Source organism: Herpailurus yagouaroundi, unplaced genomic scaffold (assembly GCF_014898765.1).
Source record: "Herpailurus yagouaroundi ecotype Mexico unplaced genomic scaffold, PumYag 28, whole genome shotgun sequence".
Classification (NCBI taxonomy): Eukaryota; Metazoa; Chordata; class Mammalia; order Carnivora; family Felidae; genus Herpailurus; species Herpailurus yagouaroundi.
Genome location: NW_024412376.1, coordinates 113,002,482 through 113,013,192, shown reverse-complemented (window position 1 = coordinate 113,013,192; position 10,711 = coordinate 113,002,482). Strand labels below are relative to the sequence as shown.

The 10,711-nt window shown below is 35.3% G+C and overlaps 1 protein-coding gene across 2 annotated transcripts in view; it reads right to left on the bottom strand.

Annotated features, from left to right (window-relative positions):
- Positions 1–201: 201 nt before the first annotated feature.
- UBA6 (ubiquitin like modifier activating enzyme 6) overlaps positions 202–10,711 on the bottom strand; it is an 82,235-nt gene continuing 71,725 nt past the window's right edge. For both annotated transcript variants that reach the window (XM_040482135.1, XM_040482141.1), the window contains 5 exons: positions 9,988–10,181; positions 8,838–8,965; positions 5,712–5,799; positions 5,453–5,547; positions 202–2,406 (listed from right to left, as the gene is read on the bottom strand). In XM_040482135.1, the coding sequence (XP_040338069.1) occupies positions 2,271–2,406; positions 5,453–5,547; positions 5,712–5,799; positions 8,838–8,965; positions 9,988–10,181 (641 nt within the window). In that variant the 3' untranslated portion in view covers positions 202–2,270. The remainder of the gene's footprint in view (positions 2,407–5,452; positions 5,548–5,711; positions 5,800–8,837; positions 8,966–9,987; positions 10,182–10,711) is intronic.

Sequence of the window (10,711 nt, the reverse complement as noted above, 5' to 3'; positions counted from 1 at the left end):
TTATTATTTTCCCCCAATTGTTTTAACAGAATTTCCAGAATCCAAAAGCACTTTGAGGTAATGTTCCTCTATACCCAGTGACTGTTGTATCTCCATGATTGCAAAACTTGAAAATTAGAAAACACCAAAGTAACACCACTCATAAAACGAATAGCAAAACTGGAATCTCTGGAGTCAACCATGGAACAAGATTTACAAAGATACTGTCAAATATCTTAATTTATTTTTAATAAGTAAAAAATGACTCAGTGGTATCATACAAAATCAAATAATTTTTGCACCTGGTATTTTAATCACCCAAAGTGATCTCATGGTACAGAGATAAAACAGATAATAGAAAAAAAAAAAAAAAACAACAAACCACCAAAACCCTGTCATTAATTTCACCGTGGCTTTCCCGCTTAGAACTAAATAGAAATTAATGGCAATAACCATTACCTACAGGGGGAAAAATGATGAAATGATTTCAGGTTTAATCATAAAATGAACTTAACCCTGTTGGTTTTGTTTGTATCTATTAAAGCACTAATTACTATAAATAAAAGCTGATAGCATGGTTCCAAATTTACTTCTGAAGAGATGTGGAGATTTAGATAAAATATAAGCATATCTATCATACAAAGGAAATTGAAAGTGGGGAAGAGGCTTCTTACAGAAAAGTCCTTTTATTATTGCTAGCCTCAAGAATTCCAAGCCATAGAGCTCTGATGTTCCTGAATTCAACTTTAAGAAATTAATTTTAAACATTATACTTGAACAAAAATTACTTATTTCAAAGGTATCCATTTCCTTTAAACTCAACCTGTCCACTTATCCTTGCCTCCAGTGCAGAATATACTTTTATTCATACAAACTTACCCTCCACTCCCAAATATGTTTTCCCAACTGGATGATACTTTTACAAAAGAATAAAGCAATACAGGTGGTTGACAAAGTAATTTCAACTATTTATAAATGAAATAAAAGGAAAGTTAGGTAGAGAGTATAAAAAGATACCAAAGAGGAGTAATACTGATGTGAATCTAGTCTTTAGTTTATCAAAGGACTTATTAATGGTCTGAACAGGAGATCAGAAGAGAAGCAGCTAGAGGGAAATGACTTCCTGTGGTTATAAAATGCCAACTGCTTTAGAATGCATGATAGCTTTAGAAATAAAAAAAAAAAACACCTGCTGTTTTTACCAAGTTTACAGCGAGAGTACATTTTATGTCATTTTAATGAAAGAATTTATAATGATTATCTGCAATATCTCCTATCAGAAAACAGAAAGATTCTATCAACAAAGACCTAAAAAAATAAATTTTTATCTTTGTCAACACCCTTTCTGGGAATGCAGAATAAAATATGTTTCCCTTTAAAATATTTTTTTCTGTCCATTAGGTTGTTGGAAGAAAAAAAAAATCAAGACTCAACTAGTAATGATTTTTTTTTAATTTCTAGTTTTCATCTACTTCTAAGGATACTCCCTTTACAAGACCTTTTAGTCTTCTATACTATGACAGTCAGGTTTAGAGTTCCAAATAAATAAAATAGACACATTAGAAGGCATACTGAAGAATCAAAGGATTAGCTGCATTTATCTGTTCACATTTAATCCAAGTTAACATTTGTCATCCGACCTACTGCTCATGGGTTACAACACTGATGTTATCAACAAAGATCCTGATTTTTGCGAGACAGTGATATTAACAAACTCTGGTTAAATTAGCAGAGGTTCAGGACAGTAAACTGTACCTGTACAATTTAAAATGTCTACTCTTCATCCACTGCTACCATCTCTCCTCTTCCCACTGGTGTTAAACTCAAAGCCTAATTATGAGAGGTGCAGGGTGCCAAACACTATTTGTATGGAAAAACTGGGCCTCAAATAGTGCACAAAAAGAAACTCATAAAATAAGATTAAACTTCTTGGATATTTGCATTTGTTACTTTCAATTTCTTGATCTTTTATCTCTTCTGGTGATGTACACATACATTTTTTTCTTCTTCTCATCCAGAGGTTAACACACTAATTTTTTGTAAGCATTATAAAATAGCAGTCCAGTTCAAAATTGCTTGTGATCATATCCACATATGAAGCACTAGACAAGTATATATTATATTCCAAAATGCTTTACAATTCTTCACTGTAGTTTTCTACGACGTTTCCCTTAAATTAAGGCTTCATCAAAGAGAAATCCATAATACTATGGGTTAATATTTTCATTCCTGAATTAAGTGCAATCTTTTCAAAATCAAGTAGTCCTGGAGTAAATTTAAGAGAACTTCTGTTAATCAGTGTCATGACTAAAGTAGTATCTCACTGGAGGTCCAGGCAAATCTTCATCTCCATCAGTGTCTGGAGCAAATGACACAGTAAGATCTACATATTTCTTTTCAGTAGAAGGTTTCACAAGTTTATGCATTCTAAGAAAAATAATCAAGGACAAATGATTTAGTAAATTCTATAAAATGAAGAGTGATTTGCTGTTTAATGTTGCCCAGAGAATCTGGACTTATGTCTAGACTTTACATTTATTTTTAAATCTAAGAATTCATCTGCTTTCATATATTATAATTTTTCTTTACTAAAAGCACTAAACTCAAGATATTCATTTACCTAACAGTGAATCAATTTGGAACACTGCTAGTACTGATAAAGAATAGGTACCATTTGTTACAAGACAAAACAAACAAACAAAAAACTCCACACACAAAACCAAAATGTAAACAATGTTTTTAAAAATGAATTATCCTCCAGCGCCTGGGTGGCTCAGTCGGTTAAGCATCCGACTTCGGCTCAGGTCATGATCTGTTTCCAAGTTTGAGCCCCGCATCGGGCTCTGTGCTAACAGCTCAGAGCCTGGAGCCTGCTTCAGATTCTGTGTCTCCTTCTCTTTCTAGCCCTCCCCTGCTCACACTCTGTCTCCCTCTCTCCCTCTCTCAAAAATAAATAAACATTAAGAAAAATGAATTATCCTCATACTCCCTTATAGAGTGTGGAGGCATCAAAAATTCTTCTCAAGCATTTCTAAGTGAAAAGTAAAAAGCAAACTAGATTTAAATCTTCAAATACAAGCTAATCACAGTGAAAGACATTCTTGAGTTTTACCTTTGTCTTATATCCCATGTATATCCCATTCACTAAAAAAACTTTTTTACTGCTATTGTCACTGATACTGTCTTAAATCAAATCATCATCTATATATCCTCAGATTACTGGATTAGCTTCGAGCCAGCTGTCTCCTACCTCCAATCTCCGCTGTTGCCAGAATCCTCTTAAAACGTAAATTTGATTTTACTCTCTTGCTTAATAATATACTTATACCATGTATCTATCTCACGCTAAACTCTCAACTATGTAATCTATTTAATCCTCAATAATAGTTCTTCCCATTTTACAAAGGTATTTTGTCGCATTTATACCTTCTCATTCTTACCATCTCATCCTTGAGTCAATCCAGAATACTGATTTCCCAAATAGATCATGCACACTTTTTATTAGCTGCATGCTTTTGCAAAAGCTATCACTTTTGTCTGATATCCTTTTTCAAAGGTAGTTCAAATGAAATCTAGCCTAAGGTGAAGTTTTAAGTAGTGCCTACAGTATTCTGTAAAAATCTTTATTATACTGATTATTCAATTACATTTTAATGACTAACATGTCATTTTCTCACAGTAGAATGGGAATTCCCTGAGGGTACAGGCTACTTGATAAAGAGGTATAATGACAAAATATTAACAGGAGTAACATTTATGGAATAGTTCTTGGTTGCTATTACATTGCTAGTCTTTACTATTATTTCAATGTTTAATAGCTATAGGCACAATCATTTCCATTTATGGAATAAGAACTAAGTTTCAAAAAAGTTCAGTAAGCTCCTCAATGTGACAAAACAAGTAAGTAGCTGGGGATGGATGTGAACCCAGATCTTTCCAAAGCCAAGCTTATCTAGCCACTTGATAGGTACTTAGTACTTATCTGCTAAATGAAAACTGTAATAAAATGAAAAATAACATTCACAAAGTTTATCATGCTGGAGATGGCGAATACTGGCCAACTCTATAAAGCACTTATTGTGAATTATTTGCAGCAAATTTTAAATTCCACACATTCTACTCTCATCTAGGCAGCACACAGTAAATTCTATTATTCACATATCCAAGAGATACTCAGGGATTCTAATGACAAAATAATATAAGGCAAAATAACCTTTCTCTATGTAATAGTGATTTTGTTTCTTAAAGTACAGATCATTAAGCCTGGATTATAATAACTAAAAAGTGATTAATCTCATTAATTGGTGATTATAATTAAAACTGCATATAGGTTAAAGCACCTATCATGCAGATTCATTTATTCATATGACAAATATTTTTATGCTAATTTTTATTAAAAAACCAAACATTTTTAATTAAGGTATAATTCATATAACATTGCATTAGTTCCAGGTGTACAACACAATTGTTTGATATTTGAATATATTACAAAATGAATGACAAATATTTATTGCTGCCAGGCATTGTTGTAGGTCCTTGAGATACATCCACGACCAGATCAATTATAGAGTCCTGCATCTGTGAAGGTTACATTCTAGTGGGTAGGAGACAGAGAAGCATAAACATATTTAAGCAGGGTTCAGGGAGGCCTCTTTGGAATAATTAGAGCAAAAGTCCCATGCAGGAGCATGACTGGACTATTCAAAAAAATAGCTGGAAGCTAGCACAACTGGAATATTGTGAGCAAGTGAGACAAGTAGGAATAAAACTTAGAGTGGTAATTGAGAAGCAGGGCCTTGCAGACCATTGCTGAGACTGGCCTTTTTTGTTCCCTCTGTTCCTTTAGGTCTCTGCTCAAATGCCGCCCGTATCTGGTGAGAATGTGACAGGCATGAGGGAATACATGAACTACTCAACATACCACAGCAACTTAACACTCCTTATTCTGCTTTATTTTCTTCACAGTGCTTATCACCATCTGATATACTTATCAAGAGGTTTGCATACTTTGTTATACAAACTCAATTAGGGCATGGACTTCACTTTGCTCACTGCTGTATCCCTACTGCCCACAAAATACCTGGCACATAGCAGGCACTCTTCAAAAAAATCTGTTGAGTGAATGAAAGTAACAATTTGGCATTTTTGTTTTATACTTCAGTCTCATAAGCCTGGTCATTATGTGTTTCTACTTTTATGTGGTGTATTAACCAAATCGTGTTTCTAAGCTTATTAACTTATAAACTGAATCTGAACTACAAAAAATTCACAAGGATATGTGAATCCTATGAATCTCTCTTGAGAGGTAGCCTGTTGAGTTTGGTACATTTACCATCTTTATTACAGCCATTACACAGGAGTAAATCACATACTTTTTTCTCAACTTTGATAATCTCTATATTTGATTTTCCAGTGGGCATCCACCTTATGTTTTAATTGTTGTGAATCTTCTGGTATAATGGTCATTACTTACGTTAACTTCAATCTTTTTGCATGACCAGGCATTACAGGGACATAAAGCATTTTGACTCCCTGCACCACCATCGTTGGTTCAATTCCGTACTTCTCCTAAATGTGAAGAATACCCAAAAGAGAAACAATAAGAGCTATGTCCAAATATAAAATGCTGGGTGACAATGTTTTACAATCAGTAAAAGGACAGCAAACAAACTTCTGCTAAATATTATTCATGAAAACCTCCAACTAATGAACTAAGTAAATAAGTGTCTCACTTTGACTGCATTTATGAAATCCAAGAGGGTGAAGTCTTCTTTTCCATGTACAGTCCATCTGTCCCAAATTGTAAATGATATTCCATTTCTGTTGTAGAAAAATATTAAAAACAAAACATCTTAATTTTTTTCCCTTTAGTAATAATAAAAAAACCCAGAAGTCCATTATTTGTGATTTAGCTACATAACGATATAGGGGAAAAAGAAAAATACAACTTATCACCCCAAGACACCACACAAGGTAACTGCTTTTTTTTTTTAAGTTTATTTATTTATTTTAAGGGGGTGGGGAGAGGAAGGGCAGAGACAGGGGAAGAGAGAATCCCAAGCAGGCTCCACACTGTCAGTGCAGAGCCTGATGAAGGGCTCGAACTCAAGAGTTGCCAGATCATGACCTGAGCTGAAATCAACAGTCAGATGCTTAACTGAGTCACCCAGGCGCCCTCAAGGTAACCACTGTTATCAGTACCTTGTTGATCCTTCCAGTGTCTCATAATGAATCTATGTGTCTTAGTGAAACCATTCTCTCTCTCTCTAAATGGCTTCATGGGTTTCCTGTGTGGATGTTCTAGTCTATCACTGTTTCAATCTTTGGCTATGATAAACAAGGCCAGAATAAATATCTTATAAATGTGCTATTTGAGATGAGTGCAAATGTATCTGTAAATTTGACATATAGCACATTTCCCTTACTATGGATTATACTATTTTATACTCTCATCGGTAATATGTGAGGAGAGGGCTTTCACATTCTTGCCGAGATAGATGTTTTCAAATTTTGGGTTGTTGTTAATCTGAAAGTGAAAAATGGAGGTCCAGGGGAATTGTTCTGCTCTGTCACATAGTTTTTAGAACTAGATACTAAATCTCATGACATATTATTCAGACACCACAGTGGCTTCTAACTCACCTGAATTAGGAAAACATAGATGAAACAATAAGAAAGTACAATGCTAAATAATGTGGTAGATTAAATGCTGTGAGAGTTCTATGGCTAGTTTAGTCATAGATGCTTTGCATAAAGCAAAAGAATAAAATTGGACCACTATCTTACAACACACAAAAGTTAACTCAAGGATGACTGGCTGACTCAGTGTGGTAAAAGATGTGACTCTTGATCTCAGGATTGTAAGTCTGACCCCCATTAACTCAAAATGGATTAAATACCCGAATGTAAGACCTGCAACCATAAAACTCGAAAAAAACACAGTAGTTAGCTTCTTGCATCAGTCTTGGTGACAGTATTTTGGATTTTATTACTAAAGCAAAAGCAGAGAAATGGGACTACATCAAACTAAAAATCTTCTGCACAGCAAAGAAAACCATCAACAAAATGAAAAGGCAATCTACTGAATGGAAACAAATATTTGCAAATGATGTATCTGATAAGGGGTGAATATCCAAAATACGTAAAGAACCATACAACTCAATAGCAAAAAACCAAACTATCTGATAAAAAAATGGGTAGACGATCTGAATAGACACTTTCCCAAAAAAGACATACAGATGGCCAATAGGTACACGACAAGGTGCTCAACACCAATAAGTATCAGGGAACTGCAAATCAAAAAAGCCCATAATGAGGTATTATTTCACACCTGCTAGGAAGGCTAGTATCAAAGAGTTAAGAAATAACAAGTGTTGACAGGATGTGGAGAAAAAGAAACCCTTGTGCCCTGTTGGTGGGAATGCAAACTTGTGCAGCCACTCTGGAGAACAGTATGAAAGTTCCTCAAAATATTAAAAATAGAACTACCATATGATCCAGAAATTCAAACTTCTGGGTTTTTATACAAAAAAAAAAATGAAAACAACTCCAAAACTTATCAGCACCTCCATGTTCACTAAAACAATATTCATAACAGCTAAGATATAGAAACAACCTAAGTCCATCAATGGGTGAATGGATAAAGAAAATGTGACACACACACAGGAACAGAATTCAGCCATAAAAAAAAAAATTGTGTCATTTGCAACAACATGGATAGATCTCGAGGACATTATGCTAAGTGAATAAGTCAGACAGAGAAAGACAAATACCTGTATGATCTTACTTATATGTGGAACCTTAAAAGAAAAACAAAACAAAACCCAAACTGAGCTCATAGATAGACAACAGACTGGTAGTCGCCGGAGGTGGGGGATGAGCAAAATGGGCAAAGGGAGTCCAAAGGTACAAGCTTCCAGCTTTAAGATGAGTTAGTCATAGGTATGTAATGTACAGCATGGTGCTTACAGTTAACTATACTGTCTAGTTGAAAGTTGCTAAAAGTAGATCTTAAAAGACTGTATCACAAGGAAAACAAATTTGCTAAATACATATGGTGATGATGTTGACTAAACTTGTTGTGGTTTATTTATTTATTATTATTTTATTTTAGAGAGAGCGCGTGAGTGGTGGGGGAGAGGGGGAGAGAGGAAGGAGAGGAGAAAGAAGGAGAGAGGGGGGAGAGAGAGGGAGGGAGGGGAGAGAGAGGGAGGGAGGGGAGAGAGAGGGAGGGAGGGGGGAGAGAGAGGGGGAGAGGGAGAGGGAGAGGGAGAAGAAGAGAGAGAGGGAGAAGGCATATCTTAGGCAGGTTCTATGCTCAGCGAGAGCCCAAGGTGGGGCTCTATCCCATGACCCTGGGATCATGAACTGAGCTAAAATCAAGAGTCAGATGCTCAACTCACTGAGCCACCCAGGTGCGCCTGTGATCATTTCTTAATACATACAGGTGTCAAATCACTGTGTTGCACACTTGGAACTAATCTAATGCATGCCAATTTATGTCTCAATTGAAAAAAAAAGAAATGCTTTATGAAGATGACATTTTGACTTTTTTGATTTTGTTTTTAAAGAGAGAGAGACAGAGAGGATGGGTGGGAGAGGGGCAGAGGAAGAGGGAGAGAGAATCTTAAGCAGGCTTCACTTGGGGCTTGATCTCACAACATGCCCTGAGCCAAAATCAAGAGTTGGACATTTAACTGACTGAGCCAACCAGGCACCCTACTGATCTAATCCTGAGGTGATGGCAAGGATTTAAATATATAGAAGAAAAGGGAGGAAAAACTATGACTTTTTCATTTTAGAAGGTAAAAATTTTATTTCATTCTAATTATGCAAGAGAAATAGACCTTCAAGCATACCTGATTTCAGTTCTTCTTACTTCAGATGTCTCTGTAAACACTATAATTGGAATGGCTAAGTTAAGGAAACAATTTTTGTAAGCTTCAAACGGATAGTCACCAGCTACTTTGATCATCTCCAATGCAACCTAGAAAAAAGAAAGTGATCTGATTATATAAAGAGCCTAAAACTTTATGACTTCAAATGTATTTCTTTAATTTTCCAATATTCCTCTCAAGCATTTTTCTGTAACAAGTAAAAGCAGCTACTGGACTGAAATAGCAAACTTCTTATAAGTCTACTTTTATTCTTATACTTTCAAAATTTCAACTGTTCTATACATGGTGAACAAAATCATTAAAAAATTCACTTGATCATGTAATATTCCTATCATGGAAGACACTCAAACTCAAGAAATACACTAGTCTAAAGTCATTTAATAAAGGGGCAGATAATTATGTAGCTTCTAAGTATAACACTGTAGTACAGCATAATGACTAGGGCCACCCTAAAGATTCTGAATTATTAAGGAAAGATTAAATTTTAAGAAATCTGAATAACAGGAATTGCGTTTTTTTTTAAGGCAAAAAACTGAACTCCAATATAATCAAAGAGCAACCATTAAAGCAGTTCATTTTATTCAAGAAAAAGAGTACCTGTTTCATATGGAGGATACAAGAATGCAAAAGGATTATTGTAAGAAAAATTATACTGTTTTGACAAAAGGTAATTTTTTTAATGTTATTTTTGAGACAGAGAGCGCAAGCAGGGGAGAGGCAGAGAGAGAGAGAGACAGAGAGAGAGAGGAAGGGAGGGAGACACAGAATCCAAAGCAGGCCCCAGGCTCCACACTGTCAGCACAGAGCCCGACACGGGGCTCGATCTCATGAACTGTGAGATCATGATCTGAGCTGAAGTTGGATGTTTAACCGACTGAGCCACCTAGGTGCCCTGAAAAAGGTTAACTTTTATGTTAAAATGTTTGTATATTTGTTAACCTTCAAAATGTGGTCTAACGTATTTTTAGAAATATCTTGAAATTTAAAATTATAAGATCAATATATATCCCTTCTTCTCTAAGATCTGAGTGACTGGCTAGGGTGGTATAATGGAGAAGACAGGTTAAGAGGCAATGAAAAAGAAGCATTTCCATTCAAAGAATAAACTCACCAGGCCAGAAACTGCAGCAGTGGATGTTGCTATAGCAGGTATAATTTTACCAGCTATGCGCTTTGTTTTGAAACGGTCAGCTGGTTCAATGTTATACATTTTGGCACGAAGATTTGATGCAGCTGTGATGAAATCTATGTGTCCATTGTGATCATCATCTTTCTCAAATGAAAGCACTGCCATCTGAAGGTCACCTAATCATAACACCAGAAAAATAAAGTTTTGTAGTAACTTGTAAGGGTTTTTATTATTTATTTATTTTGAGAGAGAGCAAGCGAGCATGAGTGCAAGAGGTTCAGACAGAGGGAGGGAGAGAATCCCAAGCAGGCTCCATGCTCACGGCATGGAGAGATCCCATGAGCCATGAGACTGTGACCTGAGTCAAAACCAAAGTTGGATGTTAAACCGACTATACTACCCAGGCGTCCCTTGTAAAGGTTTTATTAGGTAAAAAGAAATGTGGATTCACTACTCTTAAATATTCCTTCTTTATGTTTTTAAATGACTGAAAAACACAAGTAAGATCTAGGAAATTAAAGTTACTGAAGAATATGGAAATGATATGGTACATGGCTTTGATTATCACTAAATCAGAGAAGTTTCTATATTAAAAAAACCTTTCTAAGAGACAGAAAATAAGAAAGCCATGTACCACATCTGCTGTTGTTTATGATTAAAACAGTTAACATTGGGTACTATTCAAAAATTGATTCCATAAATATTA